Source organism: Erinaceus europaeus, chromosome 2, assembly GCF_950295315.1.
Source record: "Erinaceus europaeus chromosome 2, mEriEur2.1, whole genome shotgun sequence".
In the NCBI taxonomy this organism is placed as follows: Eukaryota; Metazoa; Chordata; class Mammalia; order Eulipotyphla; family Erinaceidae; genus Erinaceus; species Erinaceus europaeus.
In genome coordinates this window covers 163,908,684-163,924,943 of record NC_080163.1, presented here as the reverse complement: position 1 = coordinate 163,924,943, position 16,260 = coordinate 163,908,684, and the positions used below count along the sequence as shown (strand labels likewise).

General features: G+C 35.3%; 1 protein-coding gene across 7 annotated transcripts in view; it reads left to right on the top strand.

Annotated features, from left to right (window-relative positions):
- PHKB (phosphorylase kinase regulatory subunit beta) overlaps nucleotides 1-16,260 on the top strand; it is a 258,964-nt gene that overhangs the window by 67,345 nt on the left and 175,359 nt on the right. For 6 of the 7 annotated variants that reach the window (XM_060185615.1, XM_007536683.2, XM_007536681.3 and 3 more), the window contains 3 exons: nucleotides 4,544-4,643; nucleotides 11,621-11,728; nucleotides 15,089-15,169. In XM_060185615.1, the coding sequence (XP_060041598.1) occupies nucleotides 4,544-4,643; nucleotides 11,621-11,728; nucleotides 15,089-15,169 (289 nt within the window). The remainder of the gene's footprint in view (nucleotides 1-4,543; nucleotides 4,644-11,620; nucleotides 11,729-15,088; nucleotides 15,170-16,260) is intronic. The other variant, XM_060185616.1, reaches the window with a different exon arrangement.

Here is a 16,260-nt window from a genome sequence, read left to right as displayed (position 1 = left end):
ATTTTTGTTACTCAGAAATTAAATTACAGATAGAGAATATAAGTTAATTTTAGCAACTGTTGAATCTAGGTGAATAGTAGAATGTTCATTCATTGTACAATATATAGATTATCAATAGATTTAAAGTTTTTCTACATAAAATGGATGGAAATTCAAATTAGGAACTTGATTTTTTTTATTTGAGAAGAATGTGATTTTAGTTCTTTCAAATTGAACATATACATTTTGGAGAAAAAATTAATATTGATGAAATTTATTGCAGTACTATATTTATGTAAAAAATCATTTCCTCATATCAGATTTATCATTAAGATTTGAATACATAGCTAACACTTGATCAGTACTAATATTTTGTTATTTATTGTTATTTAAAGTTTGTCTATAGGAAAATAGCATACTAATGATATGATTGAAATGTCTGGCTTTGGGGACTGGGCAGTGGCACACTGCCACATAGTAAGCACACATAGTAAGCACACATAGTAAGAAGTGCAGGGACCGCATAAGGATCCTGGTTTGAGCCCCTGGCTCACCACCAGGGGTGTAGCTTCACAAGCTGTGAAGTAGGTCTGCAGATGTCTCTCTCTCTCTCCCTCTCTGTCTTCCCCTCTCTTTTCAAATTCTCTCTCTCCTATCAAATAAAATGGAAAAAGTGGCTGCCAGGAGCAGTGGATTCATAGTGCCAGTACTGAGCCCTATCTATAACCCTGGAGGCAAAAAAATAGAAAAGAAAAAAAAGAAATGTGTAGTTTCTTCATTAGTTATATTAGTATGTAATCCTGGTTTACATATATAATCAAGACTTCATTCTAGAAATAGGCAATCAGTTCTTGCTTTCACATAGTTCACTATCAGTAAATTGATAAAACTTTATAACTGAATCATTCTCTCTTTTTTAAATTTAAAAGGAATTTCCATATCATGATCATACTTAAATTTACATGTATTGAGCTCATTCTTAAAGCTCATTATAGAAAGTAAAATATTTCTAATTCCTGGTAGAAAATTGATAAATTGTTTTGGGTTCTGAGGTTGACTTTAAACTCTAGAAAAAGTGATAAATATATTTTAAAGATATAAATGTTCTCTTCGAGTAAAACTGCTCTTTTATTTTCTCAATGAAAGAAATAGATTATTTTTTTTTTTTTTTTGTACTGCAAAGGAAAGCAGGAGAACTTCATTAAAATAGATGACTTCTTTATTCTGGCTGAATTACTCTGAAATAATTCTACTCTTATCAAATTAAGGGCAAATTAATTTCAAAGAAAAATTTTGTAAGACATGATTTTGTTTTTTCATCCTATTTTTCTTTTTTTATATGAATAGGAATTATACACAGAACATTTCATCAAGTTCATTATACAACAAATGGTGTTTCCTTCATATATTAATAACTAACCTGCTATTTTCCCTGACATAATTTGTCTCTGTTAAAATACTTGTTTCATGGACCAGGGAGATAATACAGAGGTTATAGAACGGACTTTCACTTTAGATGCTTTGCAGAGCTGAGCAGTATTCTGGTTTAAAAAAAAAAACAACAACTTGTTTCTGACTTTTTTTGTGGGGAAGAGGGGATAGAGTATGAGTATATATCAAAACCATGTTATTGTACTGTAGTACTACATATGATAGACATAGTTATATAATAATGGAAATAACATTATGCTTTTTGATAGTTATGTAACATGAGACACACAGTTGGAAAGGGACTTATTATAGAATGCTTTTTCAGGAATGAATATAGATATTTTATTTAAGATTTAATGCAATTTACTTTTATTTATTTTTTGCATAGCTGGGGATTCACATGTGTGCAATTTCACTGCTTTGGGTAATTTTTCATTCTGAAGAGGAGAGAGACGGAGGGGGGGGAAGGAGAAAGAAGTGGAGAGCAGGGAAAGGGAGAGGGAAAGGGGAAGAAGGGGAGGGGAGAGAAGGGAGAAGGAAAGAGGAGAGGACCCAGAATATCAGAGCTTTCTTTATTGCCATAGCACCTCTCATGTAGTGTTGGGGTTTGAGCCTAATCCACACATGGTGGCACAGTGAAATATCTCTCTGACCCTAATAACATAATTAGTAATGTACTTTTATTTTCTATAGAGGGCAACTCTTATCCACCTTTTGTACATCACTGAATGCATAGGAGAAATGGAGGTTAAGAGGGGCCAGGTGGTAGAGCTCTTGGTTGAGCACATGTTACCATGTGCAGGGACCTGGGTTCAAGCCCCTAGTCCTTATCTGCAGGAGGAAAGCTTTGTAAATGGTAAAACAGTGCTGTAATTGTCTCATGCCCCCCCGCCCACTTCCCTTTCCATTTTCAGTTTCTCTCTGTCTCAACCTTACAAATGAAAAAAAAAAATAATGAAATTTAAATATAGAAGAACATCTTATCCTAGTTCAGTTGATTATAGCTTTTCTTTTTAAAAGAAATAAATGTGGGAGTCGGGCGGTAGTACAGCCGGTTAAGCGCACGTGGCGCAAAGCTCAAGGACCGGCATAAGAATCCCGGTTCGAGCCCCCGGCTCCCCAACTGCAGGGTTAGTCACTTCACAGGAGGTGAAGCAGGTCTGCAGGTGTCTTTCTCTCCCCATCTCTGTCTTTCCCTCCTCTCTCCATTTCTCTCTGTCCTAGCCAACAACGGCATCAATAACAACAACAATAATAACCACAACAATAAAAAAACAAGGGCAACAAAAGGGAAAATAAGTAAATAAATTAAAAAATTATTAAAAAAAAAGAAATAAATGTAAACTAGGGTCAATTGATTTTATTATTTATGTATTTATTCATTCATTCATATCTTTTTAAAAATTAATTTATTTAATAAAGGAGACATTAACAAAATCATAGGATGGGGGGTACAACTCCACACAATTCCTGCCACCCAGTCTCCATATCCCATCCCCTCCCCAATAGCTTTCCCATTCTCTATCCCTCTGGGAGCATGGACCCAGGGTCGTAGTGTGCCGGGATAGCCTGAGGGTACTTCTTCCCGAGCCGGTGCTCTCTGGGTTGGAGAGAACTCAACTGGAGCTGATCTAGGCTGCTGTGTGGGAGAGGGATCAGGAACGCGTGCTGCACCAACTTCCGCAGGAGATACACTCTGGAACTCTCGGAGCCGGAAAGCAATTTCCAAGTGTCTTTAATCAGAAGAGCAGCTGTTTTTATACTCTCCAAGTAGGGTGGAAACAGGATGTGATATAGAGAGGGTGGAGAGAAAAGTGACTGGTGAAAATCAGAGTGTGACAAGGAGGGGGCGGAACAGGCGAGAATCCTATAACTGAACCACCAATGCCCTGGAGTGCTTTATGTAAAAGTGATTTATGTAAATAGACCAAACCTTTGGATCAGTAAATCCCTATATAGGCATATGGATAAGAAGAAGCCAGGGGGAGATGGCAACTACCCAACAGTAGTGGTTTGCAGAAGGTGGGAGGTCTGGCTTCTGTAATTGCTTCCCCGCTGAACATGGGCATTGACTGCTCAATCTATACTCCCAGTTTGCCTCTCTCTTCTAGTAGGGTGGGTCTCTGGGGAAGCGGAGCTCCAGGATGCATTGATGGGGTCTTCATTCATATCTTTATGCCTCCAGTCACAGGGGCTTAGTGCTGTCACTACAAATCCACCACTCCTGAAGGCCACCCCCCTATTTTATTCAGTGACAAAGAGAAACTGAGAGTAAGGAGGAGACAGAGACAGAGAGAGAGAGAGAGACAGAGAGAGAGACTCGCAGACCTGATGCTGATGAAGCATCCCTGCCGCATGTGGAGAGAAGGGGCTCAAATCCTGGTCCTTTACAGATCCTTCTGCATAGTGCTCTGTGTGCTTAACCAGGTACGCCACCACTTGGCCCTCGTCAACTGATTTTATATTGAATACAAGCATTTGCAGATGCATCATTTGTCACGTTGAATATATGTTTAATTGAAGATGTGATTTTTAAACACTTAAGAAAGCACAAAAAGCATGTACCTACCTTAATCAGTGCTTTCTTGAATACAGGTGGCCATTGCATTACCTAGAAGTATTTAATACCTAGAGGTATTAAACTTGCCTCTGCTCTGTAAACAGTGAATTTATAGGATTGTGGTATATTTTCCAATGTAGAGTTATTCTTTATAAAGTTTTCCTTTAAACTTTTAAACATTTTTACTGTTAGAGGAAAATACAGTATGCTATTTTTAAAGCAATAGGCATACTTCCTTAAAAGGAAATATCTGCACATGAGTTTCCTCATAGGATGGATGTATATGTATATGTATATGTATATGTATATGTATATGTATATGTATATGTACATATATGTTATGAAGGGGTTGAAATATATATATATATATATATATATATATATATATATATATATATATATATTGCAGCATTTCTACATCTGCTGGGAAAAATGGAGTTTCACTGTTATAGAATTAGTAGATGTTGCCAGAACACAGGATTAGCCATATAGTTAAATACTTAATTATCAAAAGCTCTACTTCCTATTCAAATGCATTTCCAATTTGTTTCATAAGTTATCTCTCTCACCCAGGCGCATTGATGATGACAAGGGAAGGACCCATGAGCTGGAGCACTCGGCTATAAAATGTATGAGAGGAATTCTCTACTGCTATATGCGTCAGGCTGATAAGGTAAAAACACTATAATGTGGACTGGAATTTTCACATTATTCTGAAGGATTAGTTTAACCAAAGCAATAGCATTTTCTGAAGAAGAATGAAGAAGGTAGTTTCTGCCTTCTCTGCCCTAGGTTTTGAAATTGTGAAATTAAAGAGACTCCTTAAGCAGGAAGTGATTGAAAATTGTTATTTAGGCTAAGTTTGTTTGTATTTTACATCTGGTGTTTGTTTGATGAAGATTCAGGAACTTCACAATATCCGTAATTCTACTACTTTTTCTGAGGTCTACGTCAAAATCGCCTTTAAGCATGTGACTGTCCTGCTTTAGGTGAATTTTAACTAAAAATATTGCTTGAGGGAAGGTTGATCGGTCACTTGTTGGACACTTGCCTTGCCATGTGTGCTCATGGGAGTGCTATCATACTGGGGAAATATCAGTGATGTCTTTCTCTGAAATAAAAAGAATATAAGGGGGCTGGGTGGTGACTCGTTTAGTAGAGCACACATGCATGAGGACATGGGTTCAAGCCCACTGTCCCTACCATTAGGGGAGAAGCTTACAGATCTGTGGAGTAGTGCTGCAGATAGTGCTCCTCCTCTCTGTCCTTCTTTATTTCTCATCCTCTAAATGTTGTAAGCCATTAATCCTCCCAATAAAAAAATAAATGTAGGAAAGCAAATTCTTGGAAATTGTCATATTATGTATGATCTATGCCCCAGGATCACTGCAAGTAATAAATAAAAGTAACTCCTCATTAATTTACATATAAATAAGGCACATATTATAGATTTAGAAAACTAGCCAAGGAACAACAACCCAAAATAGGAAACTATTGAGTTGTTATAGAAATTAAAATAATATACATTATATATCTACATATATACATATCTATGTTCCAGATACTAATATAATACACATCAATATGTGTACATCAGTGGTGATTCTGTAGAAGAACTCATATTATGCAGTAAATAGTCACAATTGTGGATGTAGTTTAGAAAGGAGACAAAGTATAATCAACAAAGAAAAAAGGTGCAGGAGCAAAGTCTGGAGGAAACCAGGTACATGTGTCTAAGAATTTTTTTATAAGAAGCTTACAAAGGTACATTTAATTCCTTGACTAAGTAGTTACGACATGTAAAATGTTGTCTGTGAGCAACAAGAAAACAAATTACTCCATCTAAAAATGGGGAGAGAATATAAACAGAATATTAACCATAAAAGAGATCTAAAAGGCCAACAAACATGAAAAAATGCTTCAAGTAGTTGATGATCATAGAAATGAAAATAAAGACAATAATGAGATACCACTTCTCTCTGGTAAGAATTTCATACATCAGAAAAGGTAGTAGCAACAAATACTGGGGAGGTTGTAGGGACAAAAGAATCCTCCTGCTTGTGGGAATAAAGTAGTCCAACCCTTATGGAGAGCAGTCTGGAGGTTCAGAAGGCTAGAAATGGACCTTCTCTATGAACCCACAATTCCTCACCTGGGGATATATCCTGAGGAACCAAACATATCCATTCAGAAAGATTTGTTCATAGCAGCACAATTTATAATAGCCAAAACCTGGAAGCAACCCAGGTGTCCAACAATAGATGAGTTGCTGAATAAGTTGTGATATATATATATAACTTAGCTACTAAAATGGTGATTTCACCTTTTTCACCCCATCTTGGATGGAGCTTGAAGGAATCATGTTAAGTGAAATAAGTCAGTAACAGAATGAGTATGGGATGATCTCACTCATAGAAGTTGAAAAACAAGATGAGAAGGAAAACACTGAGCAGTACTTGTACTGGAGTTGGTATATTGTACCAAAATAAAAGATTCTAGGGGGAAGGGTTCGGGTCCTGGAGCATGATGGCAGAGGAGGACCTGGTTGGGGTTGTACTATTAAGGGAAAACTGGGAAATGTTATGTATGTACAAACTATTGTGTTTTACTGTTGACTGTAAACCATTAATCCCTCAATAAAGAAAGAAAAAACTGTTTGTGGGGAGTGCTCACTATAGATTTTTTAAAAAATATGTTCATTTATTTATTGGATAGAAATAGCCAGAAATTGAGAGGAGGGGGGATAGAGAGGGAAAGAGACAGAGAGATAGATACCCACAGCACTGTTTCACCATTTTTGAAGTTTTCCTCCTGCAGGTGGGGAGCAGGGCTTGAACCTGGGTCTTTGCACATTGTAACGTGTGCTTAGCTAGGTACACTATCCCCCAGCCCCCCACTAGAGATTTGTTAACCTGTTTTTTTTATTGTTGTCTGATCACAAAGTCATCCTCTACATGACAACACAATGCCAGACTCACAAAAGAGAAGCAGAATGTTTAGTATAAATAGTTCTATTTTTCATAAGCCTCTCCTTCTTAGGAATACTGAAACCCGAAATCCAAGTGTTCACATATGATCCCAGGATCACATTTACAGCAATAGAGTCAGAAATCCTTTAAGGGTAGTATTTTAAGATTTTGACATGAATGCTTCGTGGGTTATCAGCATTAATGTAAAACACTAGTTTCAAGCTGTTAACTGGCAAAATATTTAACTTGTATATGCCTTGCTATATTTTTTCACCTATAAAATATGGGTACTAGGAATACCTTCCTCATAGATTTCTTATAGAGATTAAGGAATTAGGTAAGAAAGCACCTAGTGCAGGACATGGCACCAGGTAAGTCATATATATATATGATCATTATTCCTTCTTCCTCTAGACAACATGATTCCAGGGTATTTTCTAGTTCTGTATATAAGCAAGATGTGTCAGTGATTTTGCCAGCAATTTTATCTTTATCACGTGAATGTGAAGTTTTCATATTTGATAAGGGTAAAAACTTCTGAAAATTTTCCTTTTTTTTTCTTTTAAATTTCTTTATTGGGGAATTAATGTTTTACATTTGCTAGTAAATACAATAGTTTATACATGCATAACATTTCCCAGTTTTCCATATAACAATACAACCCCCACTAGGTACTCTGTCATCCTTATTGGACCTGTATTCTCTCCCCCACCCACCTGAGTCTTTTACTTTGGTGCAGTACGCCAATTTGAGTTCGGGTTCTACTTGTGTTTTCTCTTCTGATTTTGTTTTTCATCTTCTGCCGAAAAATTTCCTTTTAAGACCTTTATGTAAATAAAAAATTTAAAAAATCTGCCGTAAGAATGAGCAACATGAAAATGTTAGCTGAAAGAAAAGGTAATTTTATTCTCAAGTTGATTATAGACAGAAGTGACAAAAGTATAATTGTCTCCTGAGACTTCACTGTAGAAATTGCTATGATAAGGATTTTTTTATTCTTGAAATAAAGTAGCATGTCATAAGTTGACATATTTTAATTAAAATAATATGTCATATATATTTATGTAATTTTGATTAAAGTTAGTTTTCCTGTCTGTGAGAGCTTAATGTTTATTTCAAATTTATCACTTCATGAATGCTTAATATCTTCATGAATATAACTTATCTCATGAAAAATTTATGAGAATCATAAAACTTATGTGTTTGCTAAACAAGCTAACAGATTTAAATTAGAATTGTTTATCAGAAAGAAGGAAATGGTATAAAATTTTGTCTGACTTTTAGTTGTTAATGGCCCCTTTAAATTATATTTTATTTTTTCTCTCTATGGAACATAGAGAGAGAAGTAGAGAGGAGAGAGAGAGAGAGAGAGAGAGAGAGAGGGAGGGAGAGAGAGAGAGAGACCGTGACCAGAGCAATACTTCTGTCCATGTGGCATCAGAGTTCTAACCAGGAACCTCAGACACACAAATCTGAATCTCTACTAGATGAACAATTTTCCCCGCTTTTAATGACCCTTCTTATTCCTTTTCTACTATGTTACCAGTGTTTACAATAATGCTTCTTTTGAATACAGTTTGATGTGACATAAAGTGACTTGTGTTCCTGAAATTATAAAGGATTAACATTTATTTCCTTATATAGGGATGAAGATAGACTTTTATAGTCTAAGTGTAAGTCTAAGTTATTGCTTGTATTAGAGTCAGATAATCACAAATACCACAAAAATGTAGTTTTATCAACTGTAAGTTATTATTCCCATTGTTATAATCTTTCTTGATCCACTTAAACTTTTTTTTTTTTTTAACCTGAGCACCGCTCAGCACTGTTCTATGGTGGTGTGAGGGACTGAACCTGGGACATTGCAGCCTCAGACATTAGAGTCTCTTTTTCATAACCATTATTCTATATACCCCCACTTCAACTCTCTTAAACTTTTAGAATAGGAATGGAAGATAGTTCCATAATTCATATATGATTATAAGGGTCTACTAATTCAGGAAGATTGAACCATGTGCCCAGATCTCTGCCTCCCATCCTACCATCATCGCTATGGATACTTATTATTTCCTTCAGGATTCCATAGCAATAGGGAATGTTACCATGGTTGCTATTTGTATAATCTAAGGCTTTTTGGTGGCACTAAGATAATGACAAGAAAGAGCTTTCTTATAATTCTGGATAGAGTGGGTTATAGCATAATGGTTATGCAAAGAAACTTTCATGCCTGAGGCTCTCAAGTCCCAGGTTCAATCCCCCACACCACCATAAGCCAGAGGTGAGCAATGCTCTGGTAAAAAAAAAAAAAAAAATACTGGATGATTTGGTCACTTCATGCTTTGTGAGGTATGCACTCTTCTGGGTGAGCTAACTCCAAGTCCTCAGAAAAGATACTTTGTAGTGGAAGTTGGTTTTTTGAAGTAAGTTTTAAAATGAGAAGATTTTTAAAAAAACTTATTTTATATGGCATCCAGCTCTGACTTATGGTGCTGTGAGGGACAAAACCTGTGACTTCTGGGGTATTTGGCATATAGATTGCATTACTGAACTGTCTTCCCAGTCCAGAATGAGAAGAATTTGGAAAATGAAGAGAGAATATGGTTTTATGTGGTTTCTGAGCATAGTGAAACAAGGCATGATAGTCACAGAGACACTATCATTATTTACATCTTTTCAAAAAGAGAAGAAAATTATTACCTTTATAGACAACTAAATGCCATCCTACTTGTTCTATTTATATTAATCTAATGCTTTCATGAACTAACACATCTTTGAATTAGAATGTGGTTACATCCCAGTAAACCCATTGTAATTTGAAAGCTCTGACAACACAGTACACTGTATTAATTGTCTTTTGATTGCATGACTGGCAGAGATCACAATTCATTTATTTTTCATTTATTATTATTTTTCATTACTGCCAGCATTGTTGCTGGGATTTGGTGCCAGCACAACCAATTCTTTGGTCCTGGTGGCCATCTCCTCTCCCCTTTTTCCCCTAATTTTTATTAGATAAGATAGAGAGAAATTGAGAGAGGATGGGGAGATAGAGAGAGGGAGAGAAAGATAGACACCTGCAGAACTGCTTCACTGCTCATGAAGTGGACCTCCTGCATGTGGGAAGAAGGGGCTAGAACCTGAGACCTTGCACATGGTAGAATGTGGGCTTAACTGTGTGCACCACCACCCAACCACCTAAAATTCATTTATTGATCCTCAACATCACAGGAGCATTGTATTATATATCACTAATCTGAAATTAAAAAAAATAATTAAAAAGAATTGCTGAATACATATAGCTTGCATAACATTGTAAAATAAAAATATCATAAATGAAGTCATCATAATTTAAATGTTGTTTCATGAAGTGAATCCTTAAGTGACTCCAATATAAGGTGCAAAATCCACACTTAATTATATGTTAATTATATTTAACATATAATTGGCATCAGTCTCTGTTTGAAACGTAGTGCAGATCTTTAAAAAATGATGGATATTTTTGTCCTTGGATTTAATCTGTTACAGCATTTAATGTTTACTTAGTATTCTAATATCATTAATTCTTTATCTTTTCACCAGAGCCTTGCTGAATTCTGGCTTTTGGTGGTGCTGGAGGTTGAACCTGGGACCTCTGGTGTCATAGGCTTTAAAGTCTGTTGCTGATGGTGCTAGGTGGTGCTTCCTTCTTGCCCCCAAAACTGTTAACTTTATTTATTTATTTATTTATTTATTCCCTTTTGTTGCCCTTGTTGTTTTATTGTTGTAGTTATTATTGTTGTCGTTTTTGGATAGGACAGAGAGAAATGGAGAGAGGAGGGGAAGACAGAGAGGAGGAGAGAAAGATAGACACCTGCAGACCTGCTTCACCGCCTGTGAAGCGACTCCCCTGCAGGTGGGGAGCCGGGGTTCGAACCAGGATCCTTATGCCGGTCCTTGTGCTTTGTGCCACCTGCGCTTAACCCGCTGCGCTACAGCCCGACTCCCAACTGTTAACTTTTATGCTCAATTAATAAGTAAAGGCATTGCCTATATTACCTTAGAATTTCTCTTTTTTTACTAAGAGTAGATGTGGAAAAAGAAATAAAAACTTTGACAGTTACATAGGTTATTTTTTGTGATCCTTAGCAAAAGAAATAGCATTTGCTTAAATCATGAGATCACGGTTTTCAGATAAAAGAGAAGCCAGAGCAACACTCTGGCACATTTGACACCAGGATCACACTGCAGCCTTACATCCGCCAGCTCAGCAGTACCCCAGACATAAGAAATAACATTTGAAGTTTTGCACACTTATTGAAAAGAATTTGGCCAGAGGCACTTTTCATTGAATGTTATTTAATGCTATTTTGAAATAGCAGTACAGTGGAATACAACCCTTGAAAGATGGTTCCATGAAATGACTCCTTTAAGTGACTCCAAAATAAGGTGCAAAATCCGCACTTAATTTTCATTTGTGATATATCAACTTGGTTTTCAACAAATCATTTTACTTGATTAAGTTAATGAGTTTTATATGTGTGTTGTTTCAGTTTAAAAAAGTTAACGTTTCCCCTAGTTCTGTCATTGGCCTTGAATCATAGTTTTCCTTTTTAAAATGTATCATGAAAAATAATTAGTAGTATTCAATATTGGGTAAGAATGCAACTTACTAGTAATATTAACATTTTATATTTGATTCTAGGTCCAGCAGTTTAAGCAGGATCCACGCCCAACAACATGTCTTCATTCTATTTTCAATGTGCTCACAGGAGATGAGATGCTCTCCTATGAAGAATATGGCCATCTCCAGGTATAAAAAAAGGATTATCAGTTTTTTAAATAGAAGATATTCAGGTTATTCAATTGTTGTTGAGGTTTTATAGAAGTTATTACTGAGGTTATTCAGAATTTTGTAAATTTACAATTTATAACTTGTTCAAAATACAAAGCCAGCCATGAAATGTTCACCACCAGAGCTTAATTGGTTGTGATTGAACTTCAAGTCAGACTGAATTCTTGACCCTTAAACAATGAGGACAACTGCATGGATTATAATCGTATTGTTAACTAAAAGAAAGAATACTATATTTTTTCCTGAGACAAACACTTGTATCTGTTGTCAAATTTAGAAGAATTTCAACACTTAGGAGCTAGGAAATAAAAGTCAGTGCTACTATAGCAAGTCAGAAGTTTTTGTAACAGAGCAGTCAGCTTCAATAGTTCTTAAAATTTGCCACTAAAATATAATTTCTGAAGTTTCTGTATTTTGTCTTATATGTTAAAAATCATTAAAGGAATTTATGTGTAGTTATCAATTATTAATTTTCCTTACTTATCTGTGTATTTCTTTTACTTGGATAAGACTTTCCTTATTTCTTGGATACAATTATATAGATAATACTATTTATTTATAATGGATTTTTCTCCTTATCATTTGGTTCTGCAGTCTCTTGGCCAGAATACTTATTATTCATGTATTACTTACTAAAATAAATATATCTCTTATTAAAAGTCCTTCTCTGTAGATATCTGAAATGTCTTACTTTAGTATGACTTATCCAAAAATAGTAAGTATAGTGTCCCCATTCCTATGTAGCAGACACTTTTATATTGATCTGTAACCAGTTCCTGAGATAACTTGTGTTATATGAATACATAGTTGCTCAACCTCTTCATAATTATCACGTAATTAAGTTTTATGTACCTTTTACTTTGACAAATATGTCTACTCTCTGTAATGGGATTTTTGAAAGATAATTACTTTTTTAAAAGAACACTATTTATTCCCTTTTGTTGCCCCCTTTTTATTGTTGTAGTTATTATTGATGTCATTGTTGTTGGATAGGACAGAGAAGTGGAGGATGGGAAGACAGAGAGGGAGAGAGGAAGATGGACACCTGCAGACCTGCTTCACTGCTAGTGAAGCAACTCCCCTGCAGGTGGAGAGCTGGGGGCTTGAACCGGGATTCTTGAGCCAGTCTTTGAGCTTTGCACCACCTATGCTTAACCCACTGTGCTACTGCCCGACTCCCAATAATTACTTTTTTGTCCCAGGATTTAACCTCAGTGCCTATCACATGATAGGTGTTATGTGATTACTAGCCAACCTATTATTTGGCAGCTTCTTTATGTTTTTCTACTTACTGTTACTTTCTCACAGAACTATTCCAAAAATCATAACCTAATATTTTTGGAGGTGTAGTTGTAAAGATTATCCATAGGAATGAATTTTTTCCTGTAATGCTTCCTGACAGGCCACTATCAGTGTGTAGGAAAATATTTGTTAGGGTCTAGCATTGGGATAAAGATCTTCATGTTCTGAGAAAATTTGTTCAAAACTTGTCTATTTTAAAAACGTAGACTTACGACAACAATAATAACTACAACAATAAAACAACAAGGGCAACAAAAGGGAATAAATAAATAAAATAAATATTAAAAAAAATAAAATAAAAACGTAGACTTAAAATTTTCTAACTCTCTATGTGAGCCACTTCACAAGATCTTGACACCCATAATCTTTGAGTGCTAGGATATCACTAGACTTCTTGAATAGTACTGGTTCCTGAGTCACCAGCACTGGCAACCATTGGGGGCATAGAGCTGGTCCAAAGTCTCTTAAGACACAAATATTTCTTTGCCCCATCTTGTGTTTAACACATTAAGGAGAAGGGATTGTAAGATACTTAAAGGAAACAGAAGTGAATGAGACTTTAAAGGGTAATCTTCTATATTAGAATCATGTTGAAATAAAATTACATTTTGCTTTGTATTTGTTTTTATTTTGTTTGTGGTGTCCTGGCTAAATTAAAAAAAAATTATCTATACACAGCTTATGGAACTATAATTCCCTTAGTAAAGTATACAATTCAGTGGTTTTTAGTGTATTCACAAAGTTGTACAATCAGTATTGCAATCAGTTTCATAACATTTTCATCACCATGTAAAGAAATCTTGTTCATATTAGCAGTCATTCCATGTCACGCTTCAAAATCCTCAGCCCTAGGCAACCACCAGGCTATTTTATTTCTATGAACCAACCATTATATGTAGCTCATATAAATTGAACCACATTATATATAGACTTTTTTAACTGGTTTCTTACATTTAACATGTTTTAAAAGTTTGTCTAGTAGTATTTAGCATTCTATGATTGTTTACTTGAGATAGCTTACATAGTTCATTCAGAATTCTTGTTAATACAAACATTATATCATGTCTATCTTAGACTAGTAAACTTTAAAAAAGAAAGCAACTTATTTATTTAATGAAACTCATTTGTTCTTAAATATATTTGAAATTGTATACTGTGCCATTGATTAAAATTAGTATGTTTTTGTAGTTGCTTATATAAACTCTGTGTTCTCTGTATTTTCATTTTTAAGATGCACTGCTTATTGTTTATGGTGTGCTAGCATAGCTCTAATGACTTAATTGACAAATAACTTTCATTTAGATAGATTTGAGATAGATGGAGATAGATAGATGGATATTACATAGCTACCTGTATAGAAAAACTCATTTAAGGTGGAAGAACTTTATATCCAGAGATTGAAAATAAATCTTAGAAAAATATGGAGCCAGGCAGTAGCCAGCAGGCTAAGTGCACATGGTGTAAAGCTTCAAGGACCAGTGTGCGTAAGGATCCAGATTGGAACCCCCTCTCGCCATCTGCAAGAAGCTGTTTCACAAGCGGTGAAGCAGGTCTTCAGATATCTGTCTTTCTCTCCCTTTCTCTGTCTTCCCCTCCTCTCTCAATTTTTCTCTGTCCTATCCAACAACAATAACAATAAGGGCAACAAAAATGGAAAAAATTGCCTGCAGGAGCAGTGGATTTGTAGTGTAGGCACCAAGCCCCAGTGATAACCCTGAGTAGGAAAAGACAAAAAGAAAGTAAAGAATTATTAAAGAATCAGTTGCTACCAGCTTTACTTGCAACAATTTTCCAAATTAAATGCTACTCATTACAGTGACTGAGGATTTTAGAGTTTTATATACAAAGCTGTATTTAATCATGAACTAAATTCACAGCTCCTTTGTTGTACAATAGGACGATAATGATTTTTAGGTTGCTGTTAGAACTATTAACTTATAATTTTAGCTATTATGTTTAACTTCATAACATTTTTATTGTTCCCTGTAGTTTTTTAATGTTACTGTTTGTTTCTAGATAAACGCAGTGTCTCTCTTTCTCCTTTATCTTGTGGAAATGATTTCCTCAGGACTCCAGATTATCTATAACACTGATGAGGTATGGTTTTCCTCAGTTTTTTGCAATTATATTTTATATCAGAAATATATTTTTATATTAACTTTAATTTTTCATTTCATAAACTGGATTATTAATTTCATATAATATAATACCAGAATTTGGATACCAGAAAAACTACATTCCCAGTATGAAATGCTACTAAAATTAACAGGATATAGAACAGTTTGTAGAATTTACTTCTATGAAGGCTTTTTAAGTTTTTATATAAAATAAAAACTTGTATAAAATACACTTGCAGATTATATTTTGAGTTATTTCTTTTTCACATTGTTGCTTTTTTGTAACCCATCAATTTACAAATAAAGAGATACTTTTCTATGACACAAATACACACATATGCATGCTGACATATTTTGAAATGTGCTGCAGTGAGAGCTATGGGATCAATAAGGAGAGGGAGGAGAGGAAGATATCTGTAAAAATCTGTTGGTGCCATCAGTAAAATGTTGCCTCTTTTACAAGACTACTTTTAATTTGGGTTCTATGGTATTTAACCACAAAACACTGTTGGTAATAATAATTCTAGTGATAACTGAAGAGATGGACAAAACAGGTTCTTTGAATAACCGAAACACTAATTGCAGAGAAGGAATATCTCTTATGAGGAGGTCAGTTACAATCTTAACCAACTCCTTTCTATTCCCCTCCCCCCACAAGGCTAACATTTCATCTGTCTGTACACAGAGATCTCAAGCTAAGATTTCCAGTTGCTACTACACACAAATATACACAGAACCATCCAGGAACCTCTGAAATTTGCAACAGCAGAGATTCAGGGTATTTTTCCCAGTGGCTCTCTTTAATTATTTCATGTCTGTATGACACCAACTGTTGCTAGGGGTCTGTCCTCCAGAATTTGACCAAGAATCTGCACTCTCCATTACTCCACAGCTCTTTGAAGGAATTTTTCTGTTTTCCAAGCCTGACTGTGTGTGATCCCTTATTCATGCAGGCTGCAAGTATCAGCTTCCAGTATGTTGTAAGCCCTCATGTCTCCAAAATTAGGCTCCCTATCAATTTACTCCCAGTTGAAATTGTAATAGAGTATATTGTTTTTCATACCTTCTCTG